This window comes from Geospiza fortis, unplaced genomic scaffold (assembly GCF_000277835.1).
Source record: "Geospiza fortis unplaced genomic scaffold, GeoFor_1.0 scaffold8, whole genome shotgun sequence".
In the NCBI taxonomy this organism is placed as follows: Eukaryota; Metazoa; Chordata; class Aves; order Passeriformes; family Thraupidae; genus Geospiza; species Geospiza fortis.
Window position 1 is genome coordinate 306,841 of NW_005054414.1, and position 16,926 is coordinate 323,766.

The window sequence follows — 16,926 nt, forward strand, 5'->3', positions numbered from 1 at the left end:
AAACAAAGTGAAAGAGTTTTTCAGCTCTCCCAGTTTCTCACCTCTGGAAGTTGCAAGATGCATCTGCTGGCTTGGATGCACTGACTCCCTTCAGGGCACATGTGTGGGTCACGCATCTTTTGACTTCTGTCCAAACCAAAAGAGAGGTAAGGTAAGGACATGCTTCTCTCACAAACAGCCTTCTTCAGGGATGGCATTTTGTTGTGGTAAATCACTATGCATTTGGTAAACTTAGAGGTTATATACATAAATATTCATGGGTTTAACTGTGAAAAAGTAGGGGAGTCCTTCCCTCTTCTGCTGCAGTCAATGCATATCATAATGCACCGACAGCCTTCAACCAGCTTCTGCTCTGAGGCTCACTAATTATATTTGAACACTGAGCACAGTTTTGTGCTCTTCACTTTCATGCTGAACTGTGCACTTCCTGCAGTGACTACCATCTCCTCATAGCTCATGCAACTAAACTTACCAGCAACCTAAAAGACCTAAGCCAAAAAAGATAGTAATTTAACGGTTCAATGTAATTATAATGCTATCTAAAAACAAACAAAACCCTCACATTTTTCATATCAAAACCAATCAGCATGACATTTCTTATCAGCTGCTTCTGTTATCACTCATGAAGAAACCCCCACCATTTTATCCATTCCAAATAACACATCCAATTTTGACAGTTTCTCTCTTCTGGTACCTGTGAGATTCTTATTTATGTACTGTACTTGGATAAGTGCTGCTTCATTTCCCACGTCTGCTGATGTCAAAAGGGACCACATGGAATGAAGTTTTCTGTCTTGGAAAGCTGGTGTTGCAAGTGCCACGTGGTAAATTTCAAGGCTTAGGCTGCTGTCCTGTCACTGTCTCAGCTGTTAGAGACAGTGAGTTGTGATTCCTTTTCCCCACAAGTGCTGCTGCAGAGTGAGCACCAGCTCTGGGCTGTGCTGACCTTCCTCTGGCCTCCTGACTGACCACTGGCAAAGGGTACACTGCATCCCAGGCAGCAACCCTCTCGGTCTGGGCCCCTTCCCAGAGAGACAGCAACACACAAATAGCAAAAAGAACAGCACAGAATTACAGTGTTAATACACCACAACTCTCAACCATGGTGGAATTATCACAGATATTTCTCTGGCAGGCAATGCCTGCTGCTGTCCCCAAATTTCCATCTCTAGACTGATATGAAAGAAGGGTGTATTTTAATATTGCCTAGGAAAACAACTCACAAAAGCATGTCAGAATCTCCCTGTACACCAAGTCTTCTATGCCCCAAGGAAGGCAGCACCTCTAAAGTCACAGAAAATCCCAGAGAAGGAACATAAGAGAGGGTTGAAACAGGAGATGAAAATCAAAGACAAAGGAAGAAAAGCTAAGAAAAGGGCAGGGAAGGACAGAAGCAATATTAACTGTGGAAAGTTTGGTTTTAATCAAATATGTATACACTAAAAGATTGATGAGTGACTGTGAGGGAATTAAACATCCTCCAGCAATATAAATTATAAATCATTGATGGCATGCAATACTGTCAGTTTATACAGTGCTGTACAAACAAGCAGCAAGATTCCTCACTTAAAGTTTAACCTGCTTGGAGTTTATCACACAAGGTCCTAGATACATACAAGGCATACTCTGGTGAGTGAACAGAATTTTTGGCCAATGAAGGCACATGAAGCTCTATAGAGATGTAATTGTGGGGTCAAGGTAAACTCAAAAGACCCAAGACATGGAATTAAAGATCAATCAAAGGTGAACACTGGCATAAGCAAATAAGACAACTCCACCTGCAGTGATTGCCCCTCTAGTGGTCCAGCAGAAAAAAATCATAATTCATTTCCCTTAGACTCTGCTCCTCACTTGAGACCAGACAGCAATGTGAAATACCAACAAGATCAGAAGTCTAACAGCAAGTTTCCATTGCATGTTGCATCCCACTCTATGCTGAACCACAAAAATACAGGCAGAGAACCACAACATCTACTGCACATAACACACAACTGGAACATCATTTTCATATCCAGAAGCTGCCAATGTTAAATGAGTCAGAGTAAAACCTCTAACAAAAAAATCCCAGTTTTGTGCACTGTGGATGATAACTGCAATCATGCCCTGGAGTGACAGCTCTCCGTACTTTCATATACAGAATCTAAACTGGCTACACCAGGATGTGGATTACTGATGCCACACTTTCCATGCCTGCTCTCCATCCCTGCAGCACTTCTTAGTAAGCACTCCACTGTAAACAACTCTTCTTCCCCCACCTTATCTAAGCATCAGCTCTATGGCTGCTGTGGATGCTCTTGTTCACACAGATCTGATCCACAGCCAGAGGGCACTTTTATACACCTGGGATGACCTCTTCCTTTCTTGGAAATCCAACAGCAGCTGCCCTCCAGCACACTGATGCATCCCCACACCTCCCCAGACACACACACTGTCTGAGCCTTCATGGCAGCTTCCTGCTGGATGTGTGGTTTTCTCTGTGTGACCCATCAGCTCATGTCAGTGCCCTCTCCAGTATAAAAACCCTTGTTATCTGCACTGATAAGGTACTTCCCCTAAAAACCTTTTTCAACCCCCCAAATTCTGGTATTTAAACTATGCAGTAAAAAAGAAGAAAAAAGAAAGAGCTGTTTCACACATTTCCAAAGACAAACCCTGTTGGTGCTAGGCAATGGGGGGGCCTCTGATAATGGGCTTATCTCAAATCCAGCTGGCAAAAGCACAGTGGGACCTCTGAACACCCTGATACTGCCTTGGAAAAACAGGGCACCTTTTCTCTGCTCTGATTCCTCTCTGTACAGCTAACCATCCCCTCCAACTGCTCCCCCACCCCGTCCACACCTCTCTTTGTCTTTCTTTGTTACCTACAGGCTTTTTGGCGCTATTTAATCCAAAGAGCTTGTTTCTCTGAACGTTGCTTGAACAGCTCAAAGCTTTCAGTACTGCCACTAATTAGCTCTCAACAGCAGGGCTATGGTAATGCTCCTCAGAGGCTTTTTCTGCATGACACTGTAACTGCAGTCAGAAAATGAGCCACACTCTTGCAGGAAGCATGTCCAGTCAACACAGGAGGTATTATTTACACTGGGAATACACTTGAATATGCCTCCCTCAAGCCACACAAGCTCATCTACATTCTTCTGCCAGCAAAGTGCTGGAGAACCCAGAATAACATCTCCTTTATGAGACCAGATTCCTCTTGCTTCTAACAGGAAAACTGCCTCATTCTTTCCCTCTGTAGCCTTCAAAGCAAACAAATCAGTCCCAAGCAACCACGGCCCACATGCTCATGCAATTTGAAAGCAGGTGGTAACCTGACTTACAGTGTATGCATAGGTCTGAAGATTTTATTCCCCCTGGGACTCCTGGGAGGCTCAAATAAGGGGCCATAGTTGCCATTAGTATCATAAACAAGTATCTTGCAGGAATTATTAGAGCGATGACAAGCAGGTAAAACTGTACTGAAATCATCACGTTGATTTCACTAGAGGGAGCTCAAAGACTGAGAAAACAGCAAATTCAAAGGTAATATGGAGAGGAGCTCCCCTGGATTTAGCAGGAAAATCTGTTGCTGGTAAAACCCACACTGAAGATGCAATGTATTTGTGAGTAGGACTGTAAGAAGGAGCTGAAAAAGGCAGCTCTGATTCACTTCTTGTAAGAGCAGGAGGAACAAGCACACTACAAGACAACATCACAAGCACAAAGGAAGCAGTAACATTCACTTTCTCCACACACTGCTTCTATGTACCTGCAGCCTTTCTTATTCCACGTACAAGCAGTACCAATACATTTGCTTAAAGTCCTTGTTTAAATTCACATCTTCCAAAGTTCTTCCAGCCTAGACCTAATTTCCCCCCAGAGCTATTGAGGCAAGGAAGCTCTTTTCTTAGAGGAGGGCCTGTCTAATCACAGTTCAAGAATTCCCAGGTACCACTAGTACAAACAGACCAGCACTGTGACCCACCTCTCAATCCACTGAGCAGCTAGGGCTAAAAGATTCTGGGCTAAGTCTGCACAGCTGGCTATAAAACTGAGTAAGGACAATAATATCTAAGCAGTACTGACTTACAGCAACAGGGGAAAAGATGAAAGGTATAGCAAACTCAGAAGCTAGGAAGAACTCCAGATTCTGAATACTCCAGGTTCTGGCATTTGCCTTGTTTACAGAAACAGAAGATGAGTAAGAATTTTAAAGAATAAAAGTACTAGTCCCTGAGAACAGTACTGGCTGGTGTGCTTTGCAGTTCTCTGCTTCTGAATTTTGCAGCACAGTATAAGAGAAAACCAGCACACTTTTCAGAGACCCTGCCCCCTTTTGCAGCCTTGCCATACTCACCCTCTGTGAACAAACTCCCCTTTGCTGACACTCTCTGCCTCGATGCAAATGTCCATGAAGTCCTTAGTGCGCTGTGCAAAAAAAGATCCAGGAATCAAGCAGTTAACATCTGAAAGTGCCACACCCATGATACTGCAATATGTTCACACAACGGCCAGTCCTTTGTCCCCCAAAAGGAGGCAGAAGATGCATTTCTGAATTTCATGCTTTATTCAAATCTCAACTTGAGATTTTAATTAGAAATTACAGACTGTATTTTCCCATTAATGAATATTCAATAAATACCACAAGAAGCAAAATAATGAGTCACACGCTTGGCTTCTTGTTGCCTTTAAAGACAATAGCAGATCTCTTAGGCTCTTATTTACTTTCTATTCAATGGGTCTTTCATGAATTTAAGCAATAGTACAATGATACAACATTTGGCCACCAAACACCACAGTAAGAGGATTTTAAACAATAGAAATTGGAAATCAAAGTGTCCTTGGTAACAATCCTCTAAACTCCTTACTTAGCTTTCCTATTTACAGCCTGCCCTTAAAGTAAGTATACAGTACAGATTTTTTCAGGAAAGCAATTTTGATTAAGATGCAACTTATTTTTCTATGTATTTTAATATTTTTGTCCTGGCAAAAGTCATAGTGTGCAGATGCAATCAAAATGACAAAAGTAAAAATAAATGCATCCATTAGTGTAACTTGGTTTATTCCTGTGCTGTTCTGCAGAGGCACTGCCTGAGCTGCACCTGTGTGGCTTTATCAGCTTCCCTTCAATGGGGCAGCCTCCGCATGAATCTGAGGTGAGACACAGACTGGCTGGCAGCAGCCAGCAGATATGGCTTTTAACAATTCCAGCTGCTGGGCAGCTTTGAGGACTACAGGGACAATGGTTTCAAGAAAGGGATTTTAATGCAATAATAAGGGATCCACACTTGTAGAAAAAGAAATGCAGTATCAAGATACTTCCAGCTCTAGAAACAGAAAAGTACAACTGGCCTAACATGAACTTGTCCATTTCTCTAGGTTTTGCAAGAGACCTGAGAACTCTACATTACTTCCTTCCTTTCAAAACCAATATTAAAGTGCCTCTTGAAGGCCTAAGGGAGACAAAACAGACAAAACCACAGAAAGAGCATAAGGGAGTTTGTAGCAATCGGATACTTTTTCTGTTCTTGGTAGGTCTGTTTCTACTTTACATCACTGGCTCCAATTCAATTGAACAACCAAAACTCTTCTGTTCAAGTGCCACCTAGAAACCACTGTCTAGCTTCTATCATTACTAGGACACTGACAGTCCAAATCATAAACCACAACAAAGAAGAAACTAAAGTTCATGGTGGCATATTCTAAGGCAAAACCAGGGGAACATTAAAAAAACCTATATTTGCCTGTTTGGGTTCTTTTGGTCTGAACCTACAAGATAACATACCAATATAACTCATATTTTTATGTTCTTCAAGACCCTGACTTCTAAGGAAGAAATATGTTGCAGAAAGTTCAACACCTCCTGTTAACCTGGGTATAATGGCAAGGGTTTCCTGTACCCTTGAGGAGGAAATGCAGGGCAGCTCACAAGTATAGGATCACTGTGTAAGCGTTTTCCTGTAAAATGAAAGACTGACATCTATCCAAATAGCTTTCACAGCAGTAAAATTGCACCAAAACACAGGCATAAGCCAAAGAGAGGTTCTTAAAACAGTGAATGAACAGCATGAACGTGCTGAGAAGGTTATGACAGGAACAGCTCCTTTGATGCCTTGCTTCTGTACTTTCAACCACCTGCACTTCCCTCCCTTCAAATCAGTGTAGCCCATGTCCTTTCCCTAGTACCAATTATTTTTAACTCCACTCTGCAAGTCTAAAAAAGACAGAAAAATAAAAAATTCCAGCCAGACACTCAGGCTCAGCTTCCTTCTAGCAGCAGTTGATAAAAGAGAATCACTCTCACATAAGTGAAGAGGGAAAGGAATGCTTCTTGGTCCTTTTTTTACTCATGGGAAAACTTAAAACTTCTGATTGGCTACTGAAACCTTGTACAAATTCTTTCAGATCCCACTGCATCCCAGTTTTACATTGGTCTCCTGTGCTTCCACACTGGATCTGAAACTTGCCCATTCCTGGATTCTATCATGGACCTCTGCAGCAGACACAGGGCCTGCAATGCCTCCCTGGTGTTCAGTAGCCTAAGATAAGAAATGCCTGGTCATGATGGCTGGACCTAAGAAGCCCCTCTTCCATCCTCAGACCCTTGCTTATCTCTCTGTAAGACTATAGGTCACATTCCCCTTGACCCTTACTATTGGACAATTCCTAAAACCCCTGTACCCTATATAAAGAGCTACTTTTGCCCAGTTTGGTAGAAGAAGCTGTCCCTGAGAACCTTTGCAGAAGCTGCCAATAAAGGACGTCTCTGTGGAACCTCACACAGCCTTCTCCTCTCTCTCCCTGTGTCTGCCAAGGGCACTTAGCAAGCAAAGAGCTGAAATCACAAATGAGCTGATAATCACTACAGAGCTGATATCCCCTAAGAGCTGAGCTTGCTAAGGTAGCCTGTGGCTCTGGAGCCTGCCTGAGGGGCCCAGACAGGTCGTGCTTAATTGGACCTCTCTGTCTTGGGCAACCACGGCAGCCGGGGTTAGGGAGACCCCGAAATGTCAGAGTCACCTCTTCTTCCATGAAGCAGTAAATGTTATTTATATACACCCAAGAATGCGAGTTCAGCAAGACAGGAAAACTCTGTGGGCAGGCAGCATTTGGAATCCCATTATGTTATGGTCTTACTGCTAGATCAAGCTGCCTGTTCCGAGTTGCAATGGAAAGCTCAATGGTGGACAGCTTCAGCTCTTCCCAGTCCTCCGGGGCTACCTCCTGGGGGAACTCTGTGTAGCAGGAAGAGAAGGTATCAGTCATTAAGTGGAATTTAATGACACAGATCACTGTGAAGCAGATGCCAGACACAAAAATCAGTCTGAGCCATTCTGGCCACTAGTTTTGTTTCTCTAAAATGTCAAAATCTTAAAAAATTAAAAGGGAGCTTAGGAGTACTGAAGAAAAGAAAAAATACCATCAGCACTTATACAGTATCAGAAAAGATTGTTAAGCACAGTACATCACAGCCCTGTGAATCCTTACGTCCAGGGATTAACAGATCTCCTGGGCTGGTGACAGGAACATTTAGAAAACCCATAAAATGCTAGCACCAAAAAAACAGGAATCCAGTGTTCAGAAAGCTGTGGTAACACATTTTCTACAGGATGAGCTCCACAGTTCAGGTCTCATATCCAGGTCACTTGGTTCATGCTCCTCCATGAATCATCTCTGCTAACCAAGGAGGGATGAGGTTTTTGCACCAGACTGTGCAGAATACCCACTCCTTCCTCCTGTGGCCTGCCATGTGCAATGCCCAGACAACAACCCAACCCAAGAGAGGCTTGGAGAACACAAAGTGTAGGGTACAGAAAAAATTTAACATATTAAGAGAAATTTAGGCCTGGCCAAAATTTTACTGTTCTATTTAAAGTAACATTTGTTGCTCTGTGTCAGCAATTCTCCCCACCCTGGAAAAACAAGGGCTGCTCCTCTCTGCCCAGCTCACTAAGAAGCCATTCTGCTGGAAGAAGATTAAGAAGCTCATCCAGAACTGCCAAGTATCCTCAATGGATGCCTCCACTGCAAAGGCAACTGTGAGTCCAGGGTATGCCCTGGGTTCTCTACAAGTGAGTATTTGCTTATGAGACCACAAACACTGGCAGGACTACTCTTTTCCATTTCTGACAGATGCCCCTATAACTGTCTTGACAAAAATCACAGTTTAAATAAATAAAAAAAGGAAACAAACAAATAAATAACAGCAACAAAAAAGAGAGCAGTAAAGTAGACATGCCCTCCACACAACACAGCCCTGGATGTGTTAGAGGAGTAGAGCCTGCATGTGAGTTTATGCCAGAACACAGGCAGCCCACCTTTTGGAGATGACCAGTACGATCGAAGCCGTCTGTAAAGCCTCACATACAAAGGAGGTCTGGATGTTTTCTCCTCTGACTCTTCTGGTGGTCTCTCAGTTGGACCCACGTACATGAGAGCAGCCTGATGTTTCTGAGGCCACTCCTTGGATTTACATGGAAAGAAAAGACAGAAGATAAAGGGCATTTTGTTTAGGGCATGTCCAGTTTATTCTGTTTAGTCCTGTAGCCTATTTATTGTGTACTCACAAGTAGTCCTGCAGAGCTACTCAGCCCCCCCACCACTGCCTCAGCCTACTTCATGGCTCTCCAGTCTCCAGGTTCATTGGTGAGATGACATTTCTGCAGTTTCAAAAAGATTCTCCACAGTTCCCAAATCCACTAATCTAATCCTTCCCTGCACAGAAGTGAGGGCATCTTCCCCCTATGAACAAAGGGTGAAGGGATGTTTCCTTTGCTGCTGATGTGTGGCAGGGTGACACAGCTGCTTCTGCCTGGAGGGAACAAACCAGCCAGGTCAACAGTAATGTCTGAAAGCACAGTTGGTTTCTGCATGGCAAAAAGGAAAACTCAAGTAACTGCTCAGCAGGACCCAGTGCAAACAGACAAAGCCTACAGTGCTGTGTGCAGCCAAGGGGCACTAAAACCTGACAGGCCTTTGTTCTCCAGCAACTCAAACAATCCAGACCTGACCTGATAGTCAGCTGCTTCTGAACAGCAACACAACAGCTCCTCAGGCAAGTCACGTGAGTTTCATAAAGTATCTTAAAAAAAAAAAAGTAAAGTACTAACACATTATTCTTGGTGATATTTCAGATTCCAGCACCAGGGCTACAGAAGAACCTTAGCTTTCAAAATATCTCCAGATCCTGACAAAGTTTATTTTCTGTCATTGTTTTGAAAATAATTTCAGAAATGCTCCAAACACAGGACTTATGCGAGGGAATAATTTAATTGGTCTTTAAATTTATATACTAAAACAACACAGCCAAGAGCCCACATGAACTCAGTACAATTATTTTTCTATGTACAAAACTTCAGAAGTAGTTTTGGATCATATAGCACAGGTTGGTAAACTAATTCACCTCACACCTCTGAGAGCAAGGAAAGACTCCACTCTCATACTTACATAATAAGCAGGACAAACAGAGGTTGTATCAGTAGGGCAGTACACAAACAATAAATATTAATGATTAAATGGAAAAGCAGCAATGCTGTGATAATTTAAGCCTGTGTATTTTAGAAGAGATAACACTCATAACAATGCCCCTGCCAATATCAGAGGTGATATTTCCAATTACACTTTTTTTCAGCTACAGGTCATCCTGTTTCAATAGACACCCCCAGTAAAAACAGAAAATATGAAGTGTGGAGCAGCAAACACAAGCCAGGAAGAGATTAAACTCACCAGGCTGGAGACACTTCTTGTAGAAATTAACAAAATGATAACAATAAGAGGCACATAAAGCAATGTGAATATCACAATTAGGTGAGATCAGGTAGAAAGTTTCCTATCTAAATGGCTGAAGAAGTGGGCACTTCTCTTTAACCTTCAGCAGGTCAAACAGATCTTTTCAATGTACACTTAATAGTTCACCACAGAAATCCACTATCACCAGCCCCAGCTGAGCCTAAGGACTCAAAGGAAGCGAGAAAGGAGGTAGACAGAAAAGAAGAATAGGTTTCTACCTAGAATGCCAGAACACAGAAGCATAACCTCAAATTTTCTGCGGATGATGGGGGGGGAAACCCATCCTAACTTTTCTGGATACATTACTATTAAACCCCCCTTTACAGCAGCTGCCTCTAAAGGAAGCATTGGCATTGTCACAGACAGCATGGCTAGACTGCACTATTTGATCTACTGTACCAGCTCCTGGGCATTTTCACTGCCTTTCAGGACGTTCCTTATATGTTGAGAGAAAAGGAAAACCACGTGAATGAAAATGCCTTATACCTTTAACACAGGTCAAATTTTAATCTTTCCAAGATCAATTTTAAGCAACAGTAAAGTTTAAGGTGAGATAAAAGCTATTCATCTTCATGTTCATTCTACACAAGGAAGCCTGATTATCAATGTGCATGAGCAGTCTAATTATAGACCCTTCTGCCAGAAGAATAAATCAGAGTGAAATGTATTGCAAAGACTGTTGAGAAAATGTGGCTGAGCACTTTAGCACTTCACCACTGCTGCTCACCAGTTTCACAGGGGGTTACTGGCTTCCCCTGGTGATCTTGTAGCAAAAATTAAAAAAAAAAATTTAGAAGTATTTTTCTTCTCCTTCCTCTCTTCAGAAGTAAATCTATCCATTGGAAGGCTTTTTAACAAGTTGAGTTTTAGTCCCATTTTATATTGTTACCAGAATCCTTCAGGAAAGCTTGCAGACATATTATACAAAGCAAAGTCAGCCTGTTCATTTCCCAAACACTTTCCTCACAATTAATGTTTACCTTAAATATACTGAACAAATGAGCTGCTTTGGTTTTCAGAGGCCCAAGGTACCAGTACCTGGAAAAAGAACAGAAATAGAACCTCTAAGATATCCAGGAGTCAATAGCGGGAAAGGGAGAAACTCTGCATGAAGCCAGAGCATACAGACTTGTTTGCCACTGAGTTAGTGCTCTCTGACAAACTTCAGCTTTTTGATACTGTAAGATAGTTTCTACACATCACCAGCAGCCTAGCAGTGACATCTCTATCCTGAGTTACACATCACCAAAATGCAGTGTATAATCTTCACTACAGGCAGCAGGACATCTCACTATCAGAATTTTACTTTCTTTTGTGAGACAACTGGGGATGATTCAAAGGTCTGTGGACTAACAGCTGGTGGTGTGCATCTCCACAATATGCAATACAGCACATTTCCAAAGATTGGAGGAAACAAACCAAAAACCTTAGTGACAAAAGAACCAGCAAACATTCATTAGTCCCAAAGGATTCTGACATCGAAATCAGGGTTTTACAAAATAAAAATCCTGCCAGCCACACAGCACTGTACAGAATCTAAAGATGTGATTGTATTTAGGCAGGCTTGGCACGCATTTTGATCAGTGTCTTTCACCAAAGAGGGTCAGCAAAGCACATTGAACACCACCAGCGCAAGAGTACTGCAGAACTAAGGATCTCATTAACCATTAAGGCATGCAAATGTGCCACCACTCCCCTCAAGCTATTAAATTGTCTGTAAAATAGTAACATAGGACAGCACCAGGTCTCCAGCAGCACAGTCCTTAGCAGAGGGACTGTCAGACACACTTCTGGAACTGTGTCTTATGGCTTAACTCCCTTTGAGTTCTTTTTAGTTTAAGATCAGCTGCACTGGAACACACCAAATGTTTTTAGTCCAATAATCCATCTCTCACAGGGAGCAAAAGTGGATGAAATGGCAAAGTATAGAAACAGGACAAGCACACAAGGATTTTGTTCCAAGCAGACTGAGCACTTGTTCATTTGTTGCTGAAGTACTTTCCAAGCTGGACACATTTCTCTGCATTCAAACACATGGAAGGAAGCAGGGCTTGAGGATGTTCACGTGCCTCATGTACCAAAGGTGCTGTCATGCCTCCAGCACTGAGCCCAAAGGACTCTTACAAAAGGGAAGTGCTGCAGGGAAAGATCTGAAGGCTGACACCAGGAGAAAAGCAAGGCATGAGCAGGAAGCCCTGCGGGAGTGCAGAGCAGAGAGAACTGCACTTCCTTGAACAGGGGGCTGCAATTAGCAGGAGAGCCTGCAGCACAGCCAAGTCAGCACCTACCCAGCCCACTAAGAATGTCCCTGGCTTCCCAGGGACAGACAACCTGACCATTTACTGCATCTCCCCCATCCCCTCTTAAATCTCTTAAAAACATTTGCCAGACAAACTCCAGAGGTCTGCTCCCTCTTCCTTCTTGACAATGACAGCTCATTCACAAAGCCATGGTATTTCCTTACAGCTGCATTTCCTCCATAAGAGTTTGGGGAGTAAGCTGCTTTGGCTCTGCAGCTCCTTCAGCAGATAATGCCTGTCATTTGATACACAGACACTGACATGTTAAGTGTCCATTTGGAGAAAGGCCAATAATTATGAGTTTAGCATTCAGAGAACGGTCATTAGATAGCACAGTCCATGCCACTTCTGGCAGGAACCTGAAGGCATTTCTACTGCACCTGATGTCCCTTGCTGGAATTGAGTTTCAGAGTACACACACAGCTTTTCATTGGCAGACGATGAAAGACAATGGCCAATTACTTTACTTAGACTTTACTCAAGGGAGAGATTTTTCCCCGTTACAATCTGAATAAAGTTCCAGAAGCAGATACCACAAGGCAAGAAGAAAGTAAATACTTAAAAGAACAGGTCAGCACCAAATATTTAATTCAAATTACAAGAATTCTGATACATCTTACACTCCCATGTGTGTAACAAAAGACCTAAGAAGAGTGGGTGCCTCTCCCTGTCAGATGCCTACATTCAGAAAAAAGACTTACTTGAGAGAGGGGAGTGTCTTTTTGAGCAACAGATACTAAAAAGGGTACTGTTTCAAAAAACAGTATTTCCTTACTTGCTAGCTTTAACTCCTGCATCTCTGTAAGATCCCCATCTTAAACCAGAGACGGCAAATACAGGCTGCTCCTTTTCTCCCTGTCAAGAAAAATAAACATTGCAAAATTGCTTTCTCTTACCTTTTTTCCAACTTTATTTTCTGAAGTTGGAAAAACAGCATTGCTACATAAAAACTTCTGTTAAATTTCTACACAGAAATTTAACAGAAGAGGTATGAGAAAGAGCTAACAGCAATAAAGCTTAGCAGAATTTAAGCACTGTACATTCCATCTGCTCCAGGGAGGAATATAAGAGGTGACGTTTTGGACAGGTAGCCTGAGTTTGACTGCACACCCAGCAATGGCCATTTCATTTAGTGAATTTGACTGTTAGCCAAAAGCAAGGAGCTCTGCACAGCAACACAACACTCTTACTGCAGAAATGTCCATTCTACAACAGAACAGAAAAATAATATTCAGAAACCATACAAGGCATAGTCAAAGGTTTTCCAATTTTGTATTTTTCCATTTGTCAACGAAAGCTATTAACTTCACAATCCACATGAATGCATCAAACCAGCAGACAGCTACTGCTATCTCTCACCATTGCTACAGAAACACCACTGTAGTAAGTTTTGTATTCATCAATATTCTCTGAGTCTCAAAGAAAGGCAATGTTGAGGCATTTTAGTGTTTTCTTCCGTTTAGAAGATGCCATTCTTCTGTTTGTCTGATGCCATAGCACATGGTGGAGAAATGACTACCAGCAGAACTGCTGATATCATAAACTAAAATTCCTAACAGCAAGACACAGAGGAAAACCAGTCCATGTGAACATAAAAACATCAGAATGGGAAAGCTTTAGAAATGTTGGTTTCCAAGTAAGTAGATGCTTTCACCTTGATCTGCAAGACATCAAGTGGAACTGTCTCTCCTTTCAAAATGGCCAATGTAGCATTAGTAATATGTCTGCAAAACAAACAGGAAAAAAGGAAATGAGTAAGCTTTAAAATTACTTTTTTTTTTCCAGAAAATTCCACTGAGTCCAAGTAGGGTTTTTTTCAGCAAAAGCAAAAACCCCAGGGAAACATGCTGCACTCAACTGAATTCAGAAAGCAAAATGGCTGGTTGCAATGCATGACAAAACCTAACGGCAAAATACAGAAAACAGCAAAAGGAAATTATCAGCCTAAGCTTTTGAGATTCCTCCTTTTTGAGCTAACCTGGGAGATCAGAGGCCAACTGTGTTACCTCTTGTTTCAGATACTTAACACACTAAGGACCCAAATCATGGTTTTATTTTAGTGGTAGCAAGTACTACAGCCTGGGAGAGAATGGGACAGCATGACTGGTCTCAACTCACATGTCTGCAATTGAACTGCATTAGTATGTGCTAATTTATTCTGAAGTTTTTAATCAACATAAATCTACCTACCAGCAGTGCCCATATTGTTTAGGTCTCTATTAAGTTGTGGACAGAACCCAGGGTACTTTGTCATTTCAAGCTGTAAAGATTTTGTAACCAGAGTGTCTAAGTCCACTAAATAGTCTCTGTTCAAATCTTGAAGCATATACTTGATTGAAACCCCTTCTTTGTTTTCAAAGTTGGGTAATATTTAGTTTCCATACTGCATATGTTTCCAGTGCCTCAGCTGGACAAGGAAAAAATGCAATTTTCAGATCCAGCCCAATATTCATGTGAATCAGTGGGAGAAACTGCCCTTGGTTTCATCGGGATTACAATACTGAGACAGATAAGGAAGCTGTTCTTCTCAAAGCCCATCTTCTCTCCCAGCTCTTATCTTTCTCTAAGACCTTTACAGTTCCTACACTCCTAAGAGACTGCAGAAGGAACCAAAGCCCAAATATTTCTTCAAAAAATATCACTTCTGCACTTCTTAACTCAGCTTCTGCCACTGGTGCGGGTTGTTAAGCAGCCTATTGACCAAATTACCTTCAACTTCTCCAGTGTGCTGCAGTCCCACCTGCACAGTTCATTACCTTGGCACAAGAAGATCATCAATTTCAAACAGCTTCTTTAGAACCCAAACATAAATTATTATTTTAATCTTAGCTGCTGATTACACTTTATCCACCTTTCTGAGCTTCAAAGCACTCTGGTAGTTTTAAGGAAGGATGTTATGCCAGTTGACTCGTGGGTTTTGTGTATGATGGATACCAGCAAGGGCTCCACAAAGAGAACAATGTTAATGAGTTACTGGGAGAATGAGAGTGAACAGATTTCAGGATCAAGAAGAAATATATTTATTATTATGAGAGGAGAGGAAGGGAAAAATTGAAAAGAAATGAAGTGTGGGGAAAAGAAAGATTGACTCCCTTTTCTCTATATAAGTGGACAAAACAATCCTGCAGCAAGCTGAACTGCAGACAACAGATACCCCCAGACTGGATCATATTGAGGATGCTGAAGAATTGGGTTGTTGGATTACTGCCAGCATCAGCCCCACCCCAGGGAAAAGTCAGTCCCGCCCTGCAAAAGTCAGTAATGGGATCCAACCTTTCCTATATTGTTGCAAGCTTTACTTTGCAAGTCCTAACCAGCCTATATGTGGACCAGTTTCTAGAATTCTTAGAGTGGAGAAGGGTCAGAAAGAAGACTTATTTTTGGCTTATTTTGTCAAATCCTTGCTATATCCTTGTCATACCTTAAGAGGCTGATCCTTTTAATTCCTTTTTCTTTTTAAACTCTGAGCATCACACAATCATAGAGAAATTAGCCACAGCAAATTATTTCTAATAATACATACATTTCCTTCTTTTAATTTTTAATCAGTTTTTGGAAGTCATTAACTCAGGTAAGTCCAGAGAATCATCAGGCTCTGCCCAGAGACTGCCAACTTCTATGTAACACAGAAGAAAAAGAAAAGTATAAAGCTACCAAGAAGCACTGCTTCTTGAAAACAACCAATCATATTTCAGAAACGTGTCATACTTACTGGACTTGATTTGTGCTCTCAGGGTACAGTGTGTGGCTCAAAGTGCAAGTTTTCCCAAGGGGTATGAATCCTATAGGAATCTTACTGAAGGCAGCCTGGACACATAAGGAGAATAAATTAACATTTGCATGAAGCTTCCTGTGTGGAGATCACAGCTGTGTCTGGCATCACCCCTTTGGCACTGAGCACCAGGCACTTCCTCACACAATGACTCAGAACATGGCACCCAAATCTGTGAAGCCACCACTGCCAACTGGGTACAAAAGAGCTCTCTGTAATCATTAAGGGCATTGTTACATGCATTTTGGCAGCCACATCCCAACTAATGCATGGATTCTGTCAGCAATCTGCCATCTTTCTTAATACTGATGGAGCCACCACAGGCTCTGAAACCCATTTAGCACTGCAGAAATCCCCCTCTGACAGAGTAACCTTGCACAGCAAAGAGACTTTCTCACTTAAGGAAAGGAAATTAATTGATTCCTCTGCCATCCAAATCATGAAGCAGCAGGTCTAATTTTTGGAAGTCACTGACCATATTATTTTTCTGTACAGCTGCTCAGCAAAAGGGCTTGTTGAAGGAGCAGGTTATTACCCTGTACCTCATCTCAAACCTTGCTTTTTGAAGCATGTCAGCAAAGCAGTGTAAGCTACCCCATACCCCAGTGCACCATGCCTGTCCTGGGGGATGCTGCCAGCAGCACCAGGACACAGCCAATCTGCAGCCACCTAGGAATTTCCCTCTCACTGCACACCCAAGCCCTCTCCCCTGCTGCATCTGTGTTGTCACCTGCAGGTGCTAACACTGTCAAAACACCCTGCTCTCATTTTCTTCAGCATTGCTTTGCAGTGTGCAGATGAGAGGCTGTCTGCAGCTCCTGCAGTCAAGCTCTGCTCCCCTGGCTGCTAGGAACAGGGCTTCTGGAATGCCTTGCACAGGCTCTTATGCAGGCAACAGTGGTGTGACACTCCCAAGGGAAAAGGAAGCAGGGCACAGAGAGAGGGAGCTCAAGTGCAGATCTCTACTCCTAGGACACAGCGACAGGAAGGACAAGAACTCTTTGGCCAAAGACATGAAGTGACACAGTAGCAATACTACAATGCCATATTCCACCCATAATTGCGCTGGATGCAGAATTCCCTACA

The 16,926-nt window shown here is 42.4% G+C and overlaps 1 protein-coding gene across 1 annotated transcript in view; it reads right to left on the minus strand.

The window, feature by feature from the left end:
- Positions 1–16,926, minus strand: part of AGK (acylglycerol kinase) — a 22,010-nt gene continuing 5,084 nt past the window's right edge. The window contains exons 5-12 of the mRNA XM_031061459.1: positions 15,781–15,875; positions 13,723–13,792; positions 12,844–12,923; positions 10,749–10,806; positions 8,298–8,442; positions 7,117–7,214; positions 4,337–4,407; positions 1–126 (exon numbers count right to left, since the gene is read on the minus strand). Of these exons, the coding sequence (XP_030917319.1) occupies positions 21–126; positions 4,337–4,407; positions 7,117–7,214; positions 8,298–8,442; positions 10,749–10,806; positions 12,844–12,923; positions 13,723–13,792; positions 15,781–15,875 (723 nt within the window). The 3' untranslated portion in view covers positions 1–20. The remainder of the gene's footprint in view (positions 127–4,336; positions 4,408–7,116; positions 7,215–8,297; positions 8,443–10,748; positions 10,807–12,843; positions 12,924–13,722; positions 13,793–15,780; positions 15,876–16,926) is intronic.